At 43.2% G+C, this 22,760-nt stretch overlaps 1 protein-coding gene across 2 annotated transcripts in view; it reads left to right on the forward strand.

Annotated features, from left to right (window-relative positions):
• Window positions 1-22,760, forward strand: part of LOC140197804 (arf-GAP domain and FG repeat-containing protein 1-like) — a 139,843-nt gene that overhangs the window by 111,338 nt on the left and 5,745 nt on the right. For both annotated transcript variants that reach the window (XM_072258265.1, XM_072258266.1), the window contains 4 exons: window positions 4,010-4,154; window positions 10,507-10,574; window positions 10,851-10,931; window positions 20,256-20,492. In XM_072258265.1, coding sequence (XP_072114366.1) covers window positions 4,010-4,154; window positions 10,507-10,574; window positions 10,851-10,931; window positions 20,256-20,492 — 531 coding nt within the window. The remainder of the gene's footprint in view (window positions 1-4,009; window positions 4,155-10,506; window positions 10,575-10,850; window positions 10,932-20,255; window positions 20,493-22,760) is intronic.

Consider the following 22,760-nt stretch of genomic DNA (forward strand, 5'->3'; position numbering starts at 1 on the left):
AGAAAAACGCTGTTTCAGTGTGGACAGAGGGTCAAAACGAAGAGAAAAAGCTTTGGTTACGGATTTATCGGGTCTAGTGTGGACGTAGCCTGAGACAGCATTACTGTCTTCTTAAAGGTTATCAAAGGAAGAATTAATCGCTACCATTTTCCTTTGATGGGCTGTAAATGAACAAAATCAGCATAGACACCTAGTGTAGATAATAGACTTCCTTCATTGCTTTCCTACAGAAAGGCAAAGTAAAAAAACAAACTTATCAAAAATCACTGCTTTTTGAATTGGCATCTATTGGCTCAAATGAATAGCGTAACCCAAGCACAAGTAACTGACGCTGTTTAAAAGCTGTTCACTCCATGGTGTCTTAATGGCTGTTTCTTTCATCTCCAAGCCTGAATGCTTGAAACTACAGTGAGCAAAACAGTTCTGAATTGTTTTACTGCTTATTTCTCACCAACTATCAGTGACAAAAATCACTGCTTTTTGAATATAAACACACGCAACTGACGCTATTTAAAAATAGTTTGCCCTAAGCATGGTGTAGTGTCTTAACAGCTTCACAAGTGCACATGATTGACACTAGTTAGAACCTGTTTGGTAATAGTCTCCTACCCCAGTTAAACAGCATAGTGTCCCAAATAAACAAAGGTTTTTGATTAGTTTTTGTTCTTTAACAGTTGTCCCAAATACGAGGTGTCCCAATTAACCGGAATGCATTGTATTTATAAGTTTTCATTGCAGCTTGTGGTTGCAAATTTTTGATTGCCAGGGCTGGGGACGTATCTGCCCCAGCTTTTGTCAATACTGCTCTTTCTTCATCAAACAATCCAAATTTATCTGTGCTCCATTGCCCGGACCTGTGAATCCAAGTGAAGTTTATCAAAAGATAACCTTCTGCAACCCACTTACCAGCTCAGCTTGCCTTGTCGTCCCTCACTGGGGAAGCTACGGCTCTGGGTCAGATCCCACCACAGGTGAACTTTGAAATCAAATCCGATTATGTTCAGGCCTTTTGTGGGCTGGTGCCGGAACAAAATGACTGTGAAAGATGGTAAAGCTGCAGGGAAGTGGGGGCTGCCCTGGCAGGCATGTGTTTCTCTACTTGATCAGTTCCCAGTACTGTCTCATCGCCTGCTTTTTGTGCTTGTTTTGATAAAACAGCTGTGGAGTCCGGTAATGCCATGATCACTGTCTTATCAGGGTTGATCATGAATGTTGTATCCTAACTGTCTAGATACGCAGCCCAGGCTAGTACAATTTGGAGAGCAAGCTGTTGCCCAGGTAGCAAGCTCCCCTTCACAATGCATCTGTTGAATCCAAAGGAACGGCAGAGACCCATACAGTTTGGCACCAGCAGCATTGCAGGAGTTGCCAGTCAGTATTGAACTTGACATAAGACAGCCTTAGGGACTCCAGCTCCAGATTTTTCCCTCAGTTTACTCCTGAAGTCTTCCCCTTGAGTGGGTATAGCTGCAAGGCAGTGGAGGTTTGAAATCAGAGTTTTCCTTCTCCTAGGTGAGCTGACAAGCCCCATCTGACTGAAGCGACTGATTTTTAGTTGCCAGTAACCCGCCTTTGCCCCTTCTGTCAGTAGAAATGGTTCTGCTGGGCTTAGTAGCTAAGCCACACGTTAAGGCCAGGAGCTGGACTTGGTTGTCAGGGGCTATTTGAGACGCACACCATTGGGAGTATTGAATAAGTAATAGGAGCTTATCCCCATTACAGTACCTTCCCCGGCTATAGCAACCCGAAGGAACCACTTCTGATTTTTTAACTACCTAAGTATTAATGTCTATGCTGATCTTGTCTTCCATGGTGCAGGGTACCAATCTGGATTCAATAAATGACTGACTGTGTGGTGATTCATCTTCAGTGTAATTCCTTTTATGGCAATTCTGACACCTCTCTGGATTCTTTTCTGGAGCAAAGCATAGATTTATTAGTCACTGTTTCTAAAGTTCTAAGTAAATTTTATTATCCAAGTACACACATGTCACCATATACGACCGTTAGATTTAATTTCCTGTGGGCTTACTCAGCAAATCTATAGAATAGTAACTATAACAGGACCAGTGGAAGATCAACCAGAGTGCAGAAGACGACAAGCTGTATGAATACAAATATAAATGAATAGCAATAAATAATGAGAAAATGAGATAGAGTCCATGAAGTAAGATCATTGGTTGCGGAAATATCTTGGAGGAACTCAGCAGGTCGGGCAGCAACCGTGGAAACGATCAGTCAACGTTTCAGGCCGAAACCCTTCGTCAGGACTGAAGAGGGAAGGGGCAGAGGCCCTATAAAGAAGGTGGGGGGAGGGTGGGAAGGAGAAGGCTGGTAGGTTCCAGGTGAAAAACCAGTAAGGGGAAAGATAAAGGGCTGGGGGAGGGGAAGCAGGGAGGTGACAGGCAGAAGAGGTGAAGAAGGAATAGGGGAAAGCACAATGGGTAGTGGAAGGAGGCGGAGCCATGAGGGAGGTGATAGGCAGCTGGGGAGGGGGCAGAGTGACATAGGGATAGGGGGAGGGAATTACCGGAAGTTGGAGAATTTTATGTTCATACCAAGGGGCTGGAGACTACCTAGACGGTATATGAGGTATTGCTCCTCTAACCTGAGTTTAGCCTCATCATGGCAGTAGAGGAGGCCATGTATGGACATATCTGAATGGGAATGTGAAGCAGAGTTGAAGTGGGTAATATTCAGTGCACTGGCCTGTGAGATCAAGTAAGTGAGTGTAGTTATCCCCTTTTGTTGTACTTATTCCTGTTTGTTAAGGGGTAGTAACTGTTATTGCACCTGGTTGTGCGAGTCTTGAAGCTCTTGTACTTTCTACCTCAGCCTGGGTGCTGAAGGTCTCTAATGATGCATGCTGCTTTCCTACAATGGCGTTTCATATAGATGTGCTTAATGGTTGGGTGGTGCTTTACCTTGATGTAATGGCCAATTCCATTACCTTTTGTAGGATTTTCCATTCAAAGGCATTGGTGTTTCCATACCAGGCTGTGTTGCAGCTAGTCGATACACTTTTCAGTACACATGTGTAGAAGTTTGTCAAAGTTTTAGATGCCATGGAGAATCTCCACAGACTCTGAAGAAAATAGAGGTGCTGTCGCGCTTTCTTCACAATTGCACTTACATGCTAGGTCTCTGAGTTGCTTTGTGTCCCTTTCTATGGGATCATTAGATTATATCCCATGCCAATCCTGACTCATCTCACACCCTCAACCTCTGGTTCTCAAGTCCCAATATCCCAAACTGCTTGCCTACTTCCCACCATTTACCTTTCGTAACTTGTGTTAATCCATAACCTGATTACACATCACTCTGAATTCTGTTCATCCTCTGTTGTCAATGTTTACTGTTTCTCATCTGACAATGTCTTTTCAAATCCCTTTGTGGCCTTACCCTGCCCTGTCTTGGTATGGTATGGCACCATCCTCCCTCAGCTCAGGTTCCCTTTGGTTGGTCTGACCTTCAGTTCATTGGGCCCCAGGTACTGGAATTTTTTCCCTGAACCACTTGGTCTCTCCCTCCACCTCTGTTAAGATGCTTCATTGAACCTATCTGGTTTTGCTTATGTTCTTATTTCTGGTTACGTGAGTCAGGGTACAGATTTTGTTAAGGTTTCTGTGCAGTGTCATGGGATGTCATGCTTCATTAAAGAGTTTTTATAAGCACAGATTTGGCCCTGACTTGGATATTCTCCTGATCAAGGTTGGGGAGATGGTGGATATCCAGTTGTTTGTGCTGGAATAATAAACTTCAGGAGTGAGAGGAGGGAGGTATCGGACGAAGGGATGGTGGACCTGTTTTCTCCCATCCTTTCCAATCCTGTAAGCACTTTCGACCTGGTGCCAACTATGACACAGTTGCTATTGATTAAGGTTCATTGCCCAGGGGCATGCAAGTACGTTTAGAGGAGAGGTGATGTATGTGGCATTACACCCCATTTCTTTTGAAGAAAAAGAAGCGTGCATAAGCTATATTTTCCTGTACCCTTCCTGAGCTGCAGGTGGTCAGATGTCCAGCTTCAGTTTCGCCTCTTCAGTCTCAACCGGCCAACCTACAGTCTCATCGAGCCAATATGCAGGAGCCGAGTATAGCAGCGTCTTCAGTATTGGAGTGCCTTCAAGTCATGCCAGTGCTGCCACTAGCAGGTAATGTGTGAAGATTACACCTCCCTACCTGCCCTCCGTTTCTTGCCGTCATCATGTTTGTTATACTGAGTGCTGTACTGTTCAGCTAGGTCTTCTAAATATACAGTAACAGACTACAATAAACTTGAGTGGATCAAGTTATAAGAGCATTTATTACTTTCAAGGGAAAGTCTACCTCCATACGTTAAGTCGTCAGTAGGTAGCTTCAATCTTACAGCTCAAAACAGATCATTTTTACATGTGTCCAGAGTCCAGTAATTCATCTGCTTCATGCCTTTGAGGTCATTCCATCCCTTAGTTGCATTCCTAACTTATCTTGCATGCATCTCGAATGAATCACATTTGTTTTTGAGGCTTCTTCCCCAACAGCTGTGTCCTGTTTTTCTTTGCTTTCAATCATGAAATGTCCAAACACCCTTCTATAAGTCACTTTATCCTTGCAAACTACTACTCATAACAGCAAACCAGCAAAGCACACTGGGATCACACAGGATCCATTTTGTTTCATTGCATTTTACAAAAGCTATGGATTCATTAAGACTTCAGGGTTATAGATATTTCCACATATCAATGCAAAAGAATCCAATACCTAGTTATTGGAATTTACTGAATTGTAAAAGCAAGTCGGCAGCCTATGTTATGTTGCTGTTTATATTTCTGTCTACAGCTTGCTGCCATCTTGACTGCGGTTCTCAATTCTCACACAATATGCTGTCCCTTTGAATTGTCAGTGCCAACGCTTTCTCAAGCATGTTTGGCAACCCTTCGTACAGAATAAAGCTCCTTTCTACACTGTCCCAATATACAATTCGAGGGCAGGGACATCACGTGTTTGATACAGAGTGAAGCTATCTCTTCACTGTCCCATCAAACACTTCCAGGGTCAGACACAAAGTGAAGCTCCATCTGCACCGTCCCATCGCACACTCCCAGAGTCAGACACGGTGAAGCTCCCTTGACACTGTCCCATCACAAAGGTGTCATGAAGCAAATTGGGAAAGTGGACAAGGGCATGGCTAATGAAATTGTATACAGACAAGTGTAAAATTATGCATTTTGGGAATTTTAACCAGGGCAGGGCATACACAGTGGATGGCGGGCTCCTGGGGAGTGTAACTGATCAGAGACACCTCGAGATCTACAGTTAAATACTTGGTTCCTTGAAAAGTTGGACCATAAGATATAGGAGCAGGATTAGGCTATTTGGCACATTTGATCCATTTTCTGCTCAGCCCCAATCTCTTGCCCCCCCACCCCCCCATATCCTTTCATGCCCTGACCGATTTTGAAAGGACACCCCTCTATTCTGAGGCTGTGTCTTCTGGTCTTAGATACTCCCACCATAGGAAACATCCTCTCCACATCACTTTATCAATTCATTTTGTGAACCTCCTTTGAACCCTCTTCAGTTTCAGCACATCTTTTAAGATAAAAGGCCTAGAACTGTTCACAGTGCTCCAAGTGAGGCCTCACCAGTGCTTTATAAAGTCTCAATATTATATCCTTGCTTTTGTAGTTCTTGTGTTCTTGAAATAAATGCTAACATCGCAGTTGCCTTCCTCACTATAGACTCAACCTGTAAATTAACTTTTAGGGAATCCTGCACAAGGACTCCCAAATCCCTTTGCGCCTCAGATTTTTGTATGTTCTCTCCATTTAGAAAATAGTCACCTTTTCATTTCTTCTGCAACATGCAACACTATACACTTCCTGACACTGTATTCCATCTGCCACTTCTTTGCCCATTCTCCTAATCTGTTTAAGTCCTTCTGTAGCCTCTCTATTTCCTCAAAACTACTTCCCCTCCACCTAACTTCGTATCATCTGCAAACTTTGCAACAAAGCCATCATCATCCAAATCATTGACATGTGTCATAAAAAGAATCTGTCCCAACACACACCTCTGTGGAACACCATTGGTCACCGGCAGCCAACCAGAAAAGGCTGCCTTTAATCCAAACGTTTGTAGAGAGGACTGTGTACAAGGAGTATGAAACTCTTGAATTCATTGGCTAAAGCATTAAGTGCAGGACTGTGTTAGTGTTGTATAAAATATTGTTCAGACTGCACTTGGATTATCATGTGCATAGATAGTCATGCCACAGCAAAGATGTCGAGACAGCTATTCTAACAAACTGATGGATTGTTATACTTGTATGACATGCTATCCAATCACTCCAATAATGATGTTCCAAAAATCAAAGAACAGTATGTGATCCTTTTTAGCAACTCGCAATCATACAGTCTTAAAACAATGAAACTTGAGTATAATTAAGCAAAAATTAAGCTGTAACGAAGCAGTCAACAAAAGATATGATATCCGTCCATCACCAGCCCAAACTGCAGAACAAAGCATGAATATATGACTTATTCCCTTTGCTTTTCCCACACTTCCACTCACGGGACCAGTTACCATTATAAACATAATAAATGTGCAACACAGTAGAATGCAGACAGAGAACAGATGCATGGCTCTGACAGATGTGATTGTTAGAGAGGGTGCAGAAAAGTTTGTCTGGTTTGTGGAGGAGAGATATGGGATAAGGGAGGTCTTTTTTCCCTGGAGTGGAGGAGGCTGAGTGATGTCATTGAGGTTCATAAAATTATACAAGGCATAGATAGGATATATAAATTCCCAAAGCAGGGGTGTCTAAAAGTGGAGGACATACAGAAGCTTAGAAAAGCATTCACAAAATGCTGGAGGAACTCAGCAGGTCAGGCAGCATCTATGGAGAGGAATAAGCAGTTGACATTTCGGGCCCTTAATCAGGAATGAACTGCCAGACGAGGTGGTGGAGGCAGGAACAGCACAAACTTTCGGGGGCATCTGAATAGGAATCAGTATCAGGTTTAATATCACTGGCATATGTTGTGAAATTTGTTGTCTTGTGGCGGCAGTACATTGCAGTACATAATAAAAACAATAAATTAAGGTAAAAAGTTTATTTATGCATTCAGACCCCGCATAATGCTACCCTGCATAGTGCAGATTTGTTACAATGTGATTATTCAATTCTTTATTGAAATTTTTTTAAATGACAAAGATTTATTTTAAGCAACACTTAAATCTTCTCAAGCAGCCTCCATTATAGCAAACATTCAATCAGTCAATGAGAGTGCTTTACATACGCTCTGAGCCAATCATGTATTGGTTCCCCCGTGGGTGTAAACGTTCATGCCCCCTCGCCAATTTATTCTATTTTTTTCACCCATAATGTCTCTAAAATGGCCTGCAATTTCCAGTGAGGGTAGTACATCTAAGATCTCTAGGGAAAGCATTAGCATTAATGTGAAACTGCAAGTGATACGGCATGAAGATGTTATGGTGGTGATGTTGAAGAGTTAGTGCATTCTCATGGTGAGAGCCTTAATAATGAAGAGCTTCGAAGATTGGCAGAGCAACACATCCTGAGTGAATCTGAGGACACAGATGGAAAACAGGAAACACCAGCAAGAAACCTCACCACAAAATTATCCAGCACTAGCATCAACACAAATCATGGACTAGTTCATCAATAGCGACCCTGACTGGGAATGAAGCAATAAGGCAAAGAGAGGTATTCTCAAAACACACATAAAAGTTGCTGGTGAACGCAGCAGGCCAGGCATCACATATTCTCAACGTGATTTTCTGCTACCGGGAACTGCTTCATGAGAAGAGACTTAAGAAAAGGCAGTCAAATCTCAATGCCCACTTGAAGAAGAAATGAAAGTTAGAGGACCCACAGTCTGGACCCCCTCTGAGATGTAACCACCACCCACTTCCCTCCACTGCTGCTGCTCCACTGATGTACAGGTTAGGCCTATTTGTGTGTTTGTCATTCCTCGAATTACTGTCTATACATAAAGTACAGGTGTCCCCCGCTTTTCGAACGTTCGCTTTACAAAACCTCACTGTTATGATAAAAGACGGTGCAGGGGAAAAAATCAGCGTGCGCCCCAAGTAGCCGCTCTCCCCCCGTATTAGGAACGGCATTGCTTAAACACGTGCCTGTGAGCAGCAGTTTGCAAGATGAGTTCTAAGGTATCGGAAAAGCCTAAAAGAGCTCGTAAGGGTGTTACACTTAGCGTAAAACTAGACATAATTAAGCGTTTTGATCGTGGTGAACGAAGTAAGGACAAAGTGAGTTTGGCTTGTGGAAGTTGATGAAGATGATGTTGAAGAGGTTTTGGCATCCCATGACCAAGAACTGATAGATGAAGAGCTGATGCAATTGGAAGAGGAAAGGATAACAGTCGAAACCGAATGAGTAATGATAAAGTACGACTTTAATTTTGAAAGGGTATGTCGGTTTAGGGCATATTTGCAAGATGGTTTGAGTCCTTACAAAGAACTGTATGATAGAAAAATGTGCGAGGCTAAGCAGTCAAGCAAGACTTCCACATCAGCCACAGCAGACGACGAACCTCGACCTTCGACATTGAGGCAGGCAGAGATAGAAGAAGGTGACCTGCTTGCCCTAATGGAAACAGACAACGATGAAGTGTCACCCCAGTGTCCCACCACCCTAACCCCCAGGCTGCGGACAGATACCGATTCGTGGAGAATGCAGCAGTAGCCGGGAGGCACATAGCACATCTTTAAGAAAAAAACCGAAATAAACATGCAAATTAATTAGATGCCGCCCGGCACATAATTGTCGGCCCAGATCAGAGGCGATTGCCAATTGCGTTGCCTCTGATCTGGGCCGACATTTGCGTGCTGGGCAGCATCTAATTAATTTGCATGTTTATTTTGACTTTTTTCTTAAAGATGTGCTGGGTGCCTCCCGGCTACCGCTTCACCCCCTGCATGCTTTGCGGATTGGTATCGGTCGGCTGCCTGGAGGGTGGGGGCCACTGCACCACCCCAGTCTGCGACGACTCAGCCTAACACACCATCATCAGTGTGCTCTGCGCTGTCTTCCAGTTTCCCGTAAGTGATACTACACTGTCCATATATTATTCCTACTTGATATAGGCTGTGTATTTTTATGTGTTATTTGGTATGATTTGGCAGCTTCATAGCTTAAAGGTTACTGGAGAGCGCTTGTGCCGTGTTTCTGCCAAGAGCGCTTGCGTGAGATTTTCGCTACGGAGAACAGTTCAGGCAATGATTGTGGAAAAGTATTTCTACTTTATATAAGCTGTGTATTTATCATATCATTCCTGCTTTTACTATATGTTACTGTTATTTTAGGTTTTATCTGTTATTTAGCAAGATTTAGTAGGTTATTTTTGGGTCTGCGAACGCTCACAAAATTTTCCCATATAAATAAATGGTAATTGCTTCTTTGCTTTACGACATTCTGGCTTACGAACCATTTCATAGGAACGCTCTACCTTCGGATGGTGGGGGAAACCTGTAATATATATCTCGAATCTGATTTTTTTTAAAAATCAGGCACACATGTCCATTTACTTGATGTTATAATGACCCCACATAGCGCTCCACCTCTGAGGAACACATCCTCAGCGTTAAGCGGGACTTGAGTGTATTAAAAAAGTTAAATTGAATAAACAGTGCCAAACGAGGGAAAAAATGTAGTGTGGTAATGTTCATAGTTTCGACGTCTGTTCAGAAATCTGATGGTGGAGGGAAAAAATCTATTCTTGAAAGTTGAGTGTGTGTGTTCAGGCTCCTGTACCTCCTTCCTGATAGCATGAGAAGGCGACATGACCTGGATGATGGGGGTCCTTAATGATGGATAGAGCAGGGGTTCCCAACTTTTTTTTTGCCATGGACCTATACCATTAAGCAAGAGGTCCGTGGACCCAAAGTTGGGGATCCCTTGCTTAGAGGGAAATGGAATTAACACGAGCAGGAGCAGTTATGGTAGAAAGGCATGATGAGTCCCATTTCTTTACTGTCATCTCTATGACTGTTCTGTTGAATATAGGTTCTGTACAGAGTAAAGCTGCTTCTGGACCATTCCATCACACAGTCCCAGGAACTTCTGAACCATTCACATACCCTGGTTTCAGTGTATTAGTGGAAAATTAATCTTCTACAACTGGGAATTAATAGACACAGTTTATCTCCTATGATTATCTCCAGCTTCCTTTGGCAATTTCTGGTCCTTTCCAGGAATTGATAAAGACACTAAAAATAATGAGATAGAAACAGAGTAATGCACCCTCTTCACTCCTATCACAGCATGGGACAGCATGGTTTAGATGCAGCTAAATTTTCCTGTACACCCACACTCTGTTGAGGGCAAGGACTGCAGGAGTTAGACCCTAAGTAAAGGTCCTTGTATACTATCCTATCATAGTTCCCAGGTCCGGGTTGAATGCAGAGTAAATCTCCCTTTATATTGTTTGAAGGTGTCAGCAGTCATTAAAGGATCTTCTGTTCTCATTTGGTTTTTAGTATCTCCGGGACTGGAAGCCAAGTGCCTACACAGCAATCCACACCAAGCAGTGCATCCAGCTTTGGAGGTAACTTCTATAAACAAGTTCACCTTGAATTTCCCTTTTTTCCTTTTAACCGGTACTCCTGTTATTACTATTCCTCCCTGTACTGATGGGTAAACCTGCTTTGCTTCCATGCTGAGAAGGAGGGAGTGTTACTATTTGTAGAGGTCCCTGACCTGCTGGGATATCTGGGCTCATGCCTTCCTTGGTGAATTGTTTTCCACAGAGCATTAATCACCTCTCTCCCTTGTGTTTTTTTCCCCTCTCTCTTTCTCTCTCCCTCTCTGCCCTGCATTTCAGCTTTCAGTAATCCGTTTGCTGCTCCTGTCGCACCGCAAGCAGCTTCTACCAATCCCTTCCAGACCAATGGGATGGCGCCAGGTGAGTGTGTAGCCTGTGTCTGATCGGCAGAAAAAGAAAAACACTACTTTTATTTGCATTGCCACTTGTAGGAGCCATGAATCTATTTTCAGTCTGTATTGTATTTTGTGTTATTATGGGTAATTTGTCATCTGGGTTGGGGCGTGGTAGAAGGAAATGAGTGTAGTTATGTCATCAAACTTTGTCTTGGTTGGTTTAGTTTAGTTGGGAGGGAGTGACCATGGGGTGTTTTTCTTAATCATTAATTTGAACACAAATTACTCTTGTATTGCTAATTTAGTTTTGTTTGTTTTTTATCGCGAAATAAGATTGTTCGTCTTTGCTGGCTTCATAATAAATGATCAAGTGTACTTTTTCAACTTGGAGCTTAGTTACAGTTGCAAGAAAAAGTTTGTGATCCTTTGCAATTACTTGGTTTTCTGCATTGATTGCCCATAAAATGTGGTCTGATCTTCATCTAAGTCACAATAATAGACAAACATAATCCACCTAAACCAGGGGTCACCAACCTTTTTTGCACTGCGGGCCGGTTTAATATTGACAATATTCTTGCGGACCTGCAGACCGGCTGACCGGTGGGTGGAGGGGGGTAGGGTTGCCAACGGACAAGAGTAGCAGTCAAATACGTTGGGTTTACCCCAAAAAGACTACAATTACCATGAAGCCTTGCGCGGGCACCGGTGCGCATGCGCGACCTGCGCATGCGTGTACCTGCCGATTTTTTTTTTCTTTTTCCCTGCAAATTGTTTTTGGCGATTCTGTTCGGGGGTGGGGGGTGATGTTAATCACGACCGGAATATAGGTGATAAATGGCTAATACACTCAATTTCCTTTCTAAAAGGGTTTATCTAATGAATTTAATATTAAACACAGAGCATATATTTTCCTCGCATGAATATAGTGATAAGTCAATTATCAGGGGATGACAGGGGAGCTTGAAGTAAGTGTTGAACGAACTTACAGTAGAAGTGGCAGAAGCAGGTTCGATATTATCATTTAAAGAAAAATTGGATAGGTATATGGACAGGAAAGGAATGGAGGCTTATGGGCTGAGTGCAGGTCGGTGGGACTAGGTGAGAGTAGCGTTCGGCACGGACTGGAAGGGCCAAGTTGGCCTGTTTCCGTGCTGTAGTTGTTATATGGTTATGTAAGTAAGTCAATAGCATCATAACATTTGGATATTAAACACGCAGCACATATTTTCCTCGAATGAACATAGAAAATCATTGCAACACGCCAATATTGCTGAATCAACGGGAGCCCTGGGCTTGTTTCCCTGCAACAAGACGGTCCTATCGAGGGGTGATGGGAGACAGCGATACTCCAAGGGGGTTCTTTATGTCCAGTCTATTCCGCAATTTAGTTTTTGTTGCATTCATTGCAGAAAACTCCACTTCGCAGAAAAATGTTGGAAATGGAAGCAATGTTTTCAGTGCTTTCGTGGCTATCTCAGGATATTTAGCCTTGACTTTGATCCAGAATGCCAGCAGAGATGTTATGTCAAACATACCTTTCTGCCTGCCGTCATTTGCAAGCTCGAGGAGTTGGTCTCCATCCCACGCTGACATGGATGACGCACGGGTAATGACCTTGCGTGTGTTCAAGCTCAACAGTGACCATGACAGGGAATGAGGAAAGGTGCAGCTGACTCATATCGCCAAATCATATCGTTTCCTCGCGGCCCAGTAGCACATGTTTTGCGGTCTGGTACTGGTCCGCGGCCTGGTTGTTGGGGACCGCTGTCCTAAACTAATAACACACAAACAATTGTACTTTTCACATCTTTATTGAACACATTGTTTAATTATTCACAGTCCAGGTTGGAGAAGGTATGTGACCCTTGCATTTAATAACTGGTATAACCTCTTTCAGCAGCAATAACCTCCCAAATGTTTCCTGTAGTTGCTGATGGGACTTGCACAATGGCAAAGAGGAATTTTAGACCATTCCTCCATACAAACCAGTTTCAGTTCATCGGTATTTCTGGGATACCTTGCACGAACAGCCCTCTTCAGGTCATGCCACAGCATCTCTATTGGGTTATGGTCCAGACCCTGACAGTCCATTCCAAAACACGAATTTTCTTCTTTTTAAAGCATTCTGTTATTGATTTACTTTTGTGTTTCGGATCAGTGTCTTGTTGCATCATCCAATTTCTATTAAGCTTCAGGGGACGGACCGCTACCCTGACATTCTCCTGTGAAATGTCTTGATGCAATTTTGAATTCATTGTTCCCTCAACAATTGCAGGCTGTCCAGGCCCTGAGGCAGCAAGGCAGCCCCATGATGCTCCTTCCACCATGTTTCACAGTTGGGATGAGGTTTTGGTGTTGGTGTGTAGTGCCCTTTTTTCTCCAAACATAGCGGTGTACATTTCTGCCAAGAAGTTCAATTCTTGTCTCATCTGTCCACAGAACATTGTCCCAGAAGCGCTGTGGAATATCCAGGTGGTCTTTTCCAATTTTGAGACGTGCAGCAGTGTTTTTTTTTAGAAAGCAGTCATTTTCTCCGTGGTGTCTGTCCATAAACACCATTCTTTTTCAGTTTTTTTCTTATAGTGGACAGAGACTTTGGCAAGTTATATAGAGTTCTAGAGCAGGGCTTTTGCTGTTACCCTAGTGTTCTTTTTCACCTCTTTCAGCATTCATTGATTGGAACACCTGACTGCAAATCACTTTTGTAGAAGGCATTACCACAGAGGTTTGCATACTTTTTTGAGCCTAGACTGTGATTGTTTAAATGGTGTACTCAGCATTGACGAGAAGAAGTAGAATTGTTTGTGAATTATTAGTTTAGGCAGATTGTGTTTGTCTATTATTGTGACTTGACGAAGATCAGACCACATTTTAGTCATAGTCAGAGTCATACTTTATTGATCTTGGGGAAATGGAGTAGTTAATGCAGAAAACCAAGTAATCGCAAGGGTTCACAAACTTTTTCTTGCAACTGTCATTAAAATGATATTTTTGCAGCACAGTACACACTGTGGGTGGGTGGGGTGGAGATAAATCTCTACCTTCCATCCGCTAGCCTGCAGGTCACCCTTGGGCAAAGTGTAGCTGTGGGTTCTGGGAACTTAGGGGCATCTGGTGGCCCTGTATCACTCAGCAACTCCATCTCATTTGTCAGACAAGAGGCTTATTGCATTATTTGACTTTAAGAGAGCGCTAGAGGAGTGTGCAGAATTACTGAAATTTGGTAATGTCTGCTTAGACAAAACAGCAGATGTCTTGCTCCATTTGTTGTACAGAGGGACCTTGGGGTCCAAGCAACACAAGCAAAATGTCCAGCAGGTCAAGCAGCATCTATGGCAATTAAGAAACAGTGGACGCTTTGGGCCAAGACCCTTCATCAGGACAGGAAATGAAGTGGGAAGACGCCAGACTAAAGAGGTTGAGGGAGGGAAAGGAAGATGATAGGTGAAGCCAGGTGGGTGGAAAAGGTAAAGGGCTTGTGAGAAAGGAATCTGATAGGAGAGCAGAGTGGACTGTAGGAGAAAGGGAAGCCTCATCTTGGCACAGGAGGAGGCCATAGATCAACATATCAGAATGGGAACCAGAATTAAAATATTTGGCTAATTGGTAGATGGAGTGGAGGTGCACAGTGAAGCGGTTACCTTGGGGTTTAAGTTCATGGTTCCCTGAGAGGGGCAACACAATAGATGGGGATAGTAAGGAAAGTGTATGGCATGCCTTCATCACTAGGGAGATGAAGTTCAAGAGTCAGGAAGCCATGTTACAGTTGTATAAAACTTTAGTTAGGCTGCACTTGGAGGATTGTGGGCAGTTTTGTTCATCCTATTGGAGAAAGGATATGAAGTCTTTGGAGAAAGTGCTGAAGAGGTACCTGGATTGGAGGGGTTGAAGAGAGGTTGGGCAAAGTTGGTTTCATTCCTCTAGAGTTGTGGAGGTTATGGTAGAGGTTTATAAAATTATGAAAACACGGGCAGCACAGTAGAGTCGCGTTTGGCAGATCCCTTTACAGTGCTAGTGATCGCCGATTGGGATTCAATTCCTGCCACTGCCTGTAAGTGGTTTGTACCTTCTTTCTGTGACCATGTGGGTTTCCTCCAGGTGCTCTGGTTTCTTCCCACGTTCCCGAGACGTTAGGGTTAGTGAGTTGTGGGCATGCTATGTTGGCGCCGGAAGCGTGGACACACTTGCGGGCTGTCCCAGCACAGTCCTCGTTAACTTGTTTTGACGTTATGTGACGCATTTCAATGTATGTTTCAACATACGTATGATAAATAAAGCTAATCTTTAGATAGAGTAGATGGCTGGTATCTTTTTCCCAGGGTTATAATGTCTATTACTAGAGTGCATGCACTTAAGATGAGGGGGAAGCAAATTCAAAGAAGACGTGCAGGAAATAGTTTTGTGTACAGGGAGCGATGGGTGCCTGGAATGTACTGCCAGGGTGGTGGCAGGTGCAGATATCATGGAGACATTGAGAGGCTCTTAGGTGAGAACATGAAATGTGCAGAGCACAGAAGGATATTGTCCATGTGCAGGTGGAAGCAATTAGTGCATTCAAACATCATTAGTTTAATTAGTTTGGTTCAGCGTTGTGAGCTGAAGTGCTTATTCTGGTGCTGTACCGTTCCATCGTCCATCCTCTCCTTGACCTCCTCCCCCCTACGCAAATCTCAAACCAATGGTCACACACTGATGCAAATTGCAAAGCATTGGTTGAGGCATCAAAGTGAGAAAAGTGCCGCCAGTGTAATAAATGTGTATTTCAGCAGTGAGGGCTTCATGGAGGTGATCCTCATAAGGCTGTAAAGACATACTTGTACTGCAGTCTCTACATTGTATCGGACAGATAGCACTCAGCATCCCAGTTGTAGAGAAACCTCGAGCGATAGCACGGAACCAGATTTGCTAACACATTTAATTGTAGATATTTGTCTAAAGTAATTACTCTCTCCTGTGCACTCCAATTCTATAATGGCTTTAATGTAACAGAATCTCCAGAATGTGTAATAGTATCATCAGGTCAAATGTGACTGAAAGCTCTGTACTAAAAATATAATTTTGCTCCTGTATCTTATGGTTTGTGGTAGGTCTCAAGGTGAGGGTTGAATATTGAAAGGCAGGGAGTGGACGTGGAGAGGGTGTTTCCTACAGTGGGTGAGTCTAGGACCAAAGGGCACAGTCTCAGAATAGAAGGACATCCCCTTAAAACAGAGGTCAGGAGGAATTTCTTTCGCCAGATGGTGGTGAATCTGTGGAATTCATTGCCACAGGCAACTGCAGAGGCCAAATCATTAGGTATATTTAAAGTGGAGGTTGATAGGTTCTTGATATTAGTTTGGGCATCAAAAGTTACGGAGAGAAGACCAGAGAATGGGGCTGAGTGGGATAATATATCAGCCATGATGGAATGACGGTACATACTCAGTGGACTGAATGGCCTAATTCTGCCCCTATGTCTTATGGTCTAATAGTATTAAAGAAGGAAGAAGTGGTAGTCAAAAGATTCGAAGTATATTTATTATCAAAGTATGTATACATTATACAACCTTGAGATTCATCTCCTTACAGCTGCATAGCTAGAAACCTGAAAGAACCCAATTTAAAAAAAGATAGACTTAGCACCGACTGCACAGAGAAAGAGGAAAAAAAACACAATTCATGCAAACAATAGCAGCAAGTAACAGCATTCCAAACCAGATTGGGAGAGGTTTAGAGGGACAGTTTCAAAGCTTATAGCCAGTGGTGAAATAAGGAAATCAGATTACTAATCGGGAAGGTACTTTAGTGATTATGATACAAATATCCAATTATCTGCTTGTTATTATTAACGATGTGAAGTGGTGGCATCTTGCCTGCTGCTCTTAAGATCCTTATAAGTTCTTTAGACCAACTAACTACACAATATGTGTGTTGGTGATTGATAGATGTGCTTTGTCCTCTGTGCCCCAATCTTTGCCATCGTAATGATGGTGAAACTACTGGCATTCGCCATTGTCACGTAGTGACTCTGACAGGAATCAGCAGTGTGCGCAGTGGCAATTTAAATATGGAAATCCAGATGCCTGCTGTCAGTGATTTCCTGCTCCTTTACAGGATGTGATCTTTTTCAACCTTCTCCAGTATAATCTTCGGTATTCAGTGATCTTTTGAGAAGTTCAGGTATTTATTCTCGCTGCAAAGTTCCCTGAACATGTTCTGCTCTGTTGCATGAGGTGTGGTTGAGTTTTTAATGGTGTACTAAACATAATTACTGCTTAGCTCCCTTGTGGACCTAAAAAAAAAACTAATTTAAATGTGTAGATTTTAATTCCCTCATAACTATTTCAAATTTTACTGATTTTAAAATAGTATTTTTTGCAAGGGATTGATATTTCAGCTTCTAACAATCATACATGTTCCGAACTTTATTTTGTATGTTGTGTGATGTTTTAAGTGTACTGTGTTATCTTTCCTGTCTGTCCAAAGTCTTTAGTGCCTTTATATCATCATTATTGCTGGTCCTGAGGACTCCCTGAGAACTGGTGCCTGAAAGTAAATGGTGACGGTTATAGTCCTTCCCACAGAAATGCTAAATCCTTGTTTGGAGGTCAGCGTGAAACAGCGCTGACAGCAGAATCCAGGTCTTTTTGGAAGAAGGTAGCTGGCAGAGAGACCTCACATAGTTAATTGGTCTTGTTAATGCAGAGGCAGCTAAAATTGCTGCTTGCTCACTTCGCATTGGTCACTTGAACAGGTTACAGAAATACAGGGTCTGATACAGTGCTGGAAGAGTTCAAGTTTATTGTGATTGGCCTACCCACGTATAAATGCCAATAAAATAACACACACAACGCTAGGGGATCTCAGCAGGTCAGGGATAATCTCTGGAGAGGAACAAACAGTCGACGTTTTGGTGAAGGGTCTCAGACTGAAACGTTGACTGTTTATTCCTGTCCGTACATTACACCTGACCTACTGAGTTCCTCCAGCATATTTTTGTGTGTTGCTCTGGATTTCCAGCACCTTTTGCATTTACAATAATACCATTAGAATGATAACTTTGCAGCACAGTACACACTATGGGTGGCAGGTTGGAGATACATCTCTACCTTCCCTCCGTTAGCCTGCAGGTCACCCTTGGGCAAGGTGTAGAATCTGAACTGAGGTTTGGGGCTCAGTTGTCAGCTCTACTCAATTAGGGTCACGTGATGCCATGGGAGCAGGTGGTGGATGGTCGTATGAGCAGCTGGTGCATATCACAAGTCCACTGTCGCCGGGCAGACAATCTCTGAAAAATATTGATAATGGCTGAGGTCACCTGTCTTGTAAAGACACTGCTCAGAAGAAGGCGATGGCAAACCACTTCTGCAGAAAAATTTGCCAAGAACAATCATGATCATGAGATCACGATCGTCCACGTCATATGACATAGCACATAATGATGACGACATAATAACAAGTGGAAACTTAAAATTCACATAACTTATACAACACTTAAAAACAAAATGAAACAGAATGGCACAAGAGTATGTTGAGGGAAATATAGTCTGAGGTTGTTGTTCCTTTCCGCACCTTGTGGGACATCGGGTGACAACCTTGCCATTTCTTTAGCATTTTTGTCAGGCCGAGTTGCTAGCTCAATGTTCAACCCAGCACAGATGGAAAATATGCAAGGAGCTGGCCTTATTTGAACCCAGGACCACTCACCTTGAAGTCCATTGCAGATGCCACGACACCACCATAGTCTGAGTTCGTGCTGTAGTTTTTCAGGTGGATTCAAGAGCCTAGTGGCAGTGGGAAGAAGCTGTTGTCATACCTTGAGGTGTGAGTCTTCGGGCTCCTATATCTCCTGTCTGATTGTAGCATCAAGAAGAGGCTGTGGCCCAGGTGGTGGGGTCCCTAATGATGAATGTGCCTGTATGGCACAAAGATTGATCCACTCTCGCCAAGCCTTGACTTCAGACAGACCAAAGAGACAACGTGCTGTACTGTCGATCTGTTTCATTGTTGTGTAAATTATGTGAATTTGCATTTCTATTTGTCACTGTGCTGCAAAAAGATAATTTTAGTGGCTTTCTCATTGTGACAAAAGACCTAGCTGTGGATGGTTAGGACTCAAGTCCTGGCTGTAGTAACCGAGACTAGAATCAAGACAAGATATGAGACTGAAACAAGGACAAGATTCAAGCTAGACATTGGACAAAAATCCAAAGTAGAGCTGATGATTGAACCCCAAACCTCCATTCAGGTGATCTTTAGATATTAAAGTTCTGGCTCCAAAACATGGCTGCCAATTAACAAAGCAGGCCGAAGTCTTTATATGGGCTGTGCCACCTATCCCTATTCCGGAGTCGGAGTGTCTAAACCCTGGAAGTTGGCACAGTCAGGTATGGATCGTAACATCATAAACACAAGAGATTCTGCAGATGCTGGAAATCCAGAATAACGTGCAAATAATGCTCGAGAAACTCAGCAGGTCAAGCAGCATCAAATGAGTGAAAGTCATAACTTCAGAAGCTGGAAATCTCAAATAAGACCAGAAAAGGTTGGAAATACTGAGCTTGACCTGTAACGTTAACTCTCTTTCTCATCCCACAGGTGTGTGCCTGACTTGCTGAGCTTTTCCAGAATTCTCAGTTTCTGTAAAAGGGATATGGCACTCACCTTTCCCTAGTGGAGGGAACTAGCTCTTGGACTATGGGATTCATCATCTTTTTCCACAAGGCATTCAGGGGTGACTCATTGAAACTTACCAAATATTGAAAGGCCTTGATAGAGTGGATGTGGAGAGGATGTTTCTTATAGTGGGGGGAGACTAGAACCAAAGTGCACAGCCTCAGAATAGAAAGATGTCCCTGTAGAATAGAGATGAGAAGGAATTTCTTTAGCCAAAGGGTGGTGAATCTGTGGAATTGTCACAAATGGCTGTGGAGGTCAAGCCACTGAGTATATTTAAAGCAGAGGTTGATAGGTTCTTGATTAGTCAGGGAGTCAAAAGTTGTGGGGAGAAGGCAGGAGAATGGGGTTAAGAGGGAAAATAAATTAGCCATAATTGAAAGACAAAGCAGACTCAATGGCCTAATTCTGCTCCGATGTCTCATGGCATTGTTTTGCTATTAGAAAGCAGTGTGGTAGTTGGGTATGGAGGGATGAGGGCACCATCACCTGAATGAAATAGCAGAAACAATCATATTTTGGGCTGGAGGTCATAGTGGGTTTGTACCTTCTCCCAGATTAACTCAGTCCAAAAGTATGCCCTTAAGTATCATATTCAGTGACATTGGAGTTCCCAGTTGCATGCAGCATTGAGTCTTCTGGGATCCACACAATTCTGTGCCTTGACGCTTGTCCCTTTTCCCTCTTGCTCCAGTGTACGGTGGACTGCCCGCTGGATATGGGTCGGTCCCAGCCACCTCGGTCCCTGGGAGCTTTGCAGGATTTCCGCAGCACCCGTTCCCACAGCAACAGACCCAGCAGCAGCCACAGGTCTTTGCTCAGCATGAGCAGCCATTCGCAGCCCAGCAGGGATTTGGCCAGCAGCAGCAGCATGCATTTGCCCAGCAGCACTCCTTCCTGCAGCAGCAAGCCTTCAGCCAGCAACAGAATGGTAACAAGCAGCATGTGGATCTGTCTCGTAGAGTAACACACATCACTTTAATGTAGCATGCCTACACTTAAAATCATATGCCCATTTGCACTGCTGGTAGAGAAACTAATTTCTGTAAGGTTACTGTATTTATTATAAAATGTTCCCATTTAAAGTCAAGGCTGTTCTTTTAAAAACGAAGGAGGTTCAAGAGATTGGGTTATGAGGTGAGGTTGGGCAGGTTAGGACTTTATTCCTTGGACCGTTGGAGACTGAGAGGTGAGCTGTATAAATTCCCGAGAAGCACAGATAGAGTATATAGCCACAATCTTGTTACTAGAGTTGATAGGGTAAATAGCCACAATCTTTTCCTTACAGTTGATAGGATATATAGCCACACAGATAGTATAAATAGCCATAATCTTTTTCCTAGAGTTGATAGGGATGATAGCCACAATTGTTTTCCGAGAGTTGAGGAGCCAAGAGGGAACATGAAAGTGGGAAGATTTAATTTGAAGCTGAGGAGCGACTTTTTCCCACGGAGAGGGTGATGTGTATAGAACAAGCTGCCACAGCAAGGGTTCCCAGCCCGGGGTCCACAGACCCCTCTGTTAATGGAAAATAAGGTTAGGAATCCCTCTGCCAGAGGAAGTGGTTGAGGCAGGTACAATTATAAAGTTTGGACAGATACATAGATATGGAAGGTTTAGTGGGATATGGGTCAAAAGTAGGAAAATGGTACCTACTTGGATGGTAATCTTTGTTGGCATGGATGGAAGGGTGGAAGGGCTTCAGCTCGAACTTGCCTTGCCAACTCTGTGCTTCCCCCCCCTCTCCCACTGAGTTAGGTTATGGCTAATTTTATTAGACCAAGAAATTGATTGATAGAAGTGGGCGCAGCCACTTGAAGATAAAGGAGTCTCCAAACAATGAGAGGTGTTTCAAAATTCGACGTGCACCATTTTTCTTTGTGGGAACAACTATCAAATGTGGAGTCCATTAAAACGACAAGGTAGGTACAGTGTACAATAAAGCATGAAAGAAAAAGTTTATATTAGGCAGTGAAGTAAATAATGTTGAAAGCATGGAAGAATATTGTGAGTGCAGACATGAAATTATAGAGGAAATTAAGAAAGCAAAGGCAGGGTATGAAGAACCATTATGAAAGGAAATCCAAAGAAGTGCATACAAAGCAAAACAACAATTAAGGAACATGTGTGGCCTTTTAAGGTCGGGCAGTAGAGAGTGCGGATAAGGATCTTCGCAAAATGGGAGCATTGTTGTATTGTTAGCATCCTTTGAAGTAGATAAGGCTCCAGTCCTGGGTGAAATATATGGCAGGGTGTAACAAGAAGACACATGGGAGGAAACTCCAGAGGCCCTGAATATAATTTCATTAATCCTTCCTGCAGGGTGGAGATATGTCTCTATCAAAGGAGGTGTAAGCGCTCCTTCCCTCCGCTAGTCTGCAGGTCACCTTTGGGCAAGGTGTCGCACCTGCTTAGGTGCCCCCTACCCCACCCCGGATCAGGGTCACATGAAGCCATGGGAGTAGGTGGTGGACGGTTGTATGACCAGTCCTGATTATGTGACCACTGACGTGAGGTAGACAATCTCTGAAGTGTATTAATAATGGCTGGAGTCACCTGTCTTGTGAAGACATTGCCCTGAAGAAAGCAATCACAAACCACTTCTGTGGAAAAATTAGCCAAAACTATCATAGTCATGGGACCTTGATCACCTGTGTCTGCGACACAGCACATAATGATTGATGAATCCTCTCTGACAGCAGGAGTGGCCCCGGAAGGAAGGGATGAATGGGACAGTGAGAGATAAATTTAAGTTTGGTAGTGAGCAGGTTACAGGAATCAGTTCTGAGCGACTGGAAACCTTTACTAGGAAAAGTGAAATTTAGTGAGGGCCAGTCAGGTGAGATTAGTTAGGGGAAGAACATGACTGAATTTTTTTGGATGAGATAGCAAGGAAGTTTGATGGAATGGTGTATTTGATGTTATCCACATGGCAATGCTGTTGATGAGGCCCACATTGCAGGCTGGTCTAAACAATAAAAAAAATCAGATGTAAGGGAGAATGGCAAATTGAATCTACGATTGGCTGATTGGAAAGAAGCAATGAGGGCAAGTTGTTAAACAAACACACAAGAAATTCTGCAGATGCTGGAAATCTAGAACAAAACACACAAAATGCTGGAGAAACTCAGAAGGCCAGGCAGCATCTGTAGAAATGGATAAACAGCCAACATTTTGGGCCAAGACCCTTCTTCAGGAC

This window comes from Mobula birostris, chromosome 5 (genome assembly GCF_030028105.1).
Source record: "Mobula birostris isolate sMobBir1 chromosome 5, sMobBir1.hap1, whole genome shotgun sequence".
NCBI classification, from domain to species: domain Eukaryota; kingdom Metazoa; phylum Chordata; class Chondrichthyes; order Myliobatiformes; family Myliobatidae; genus Mobula; species Mobula birostris.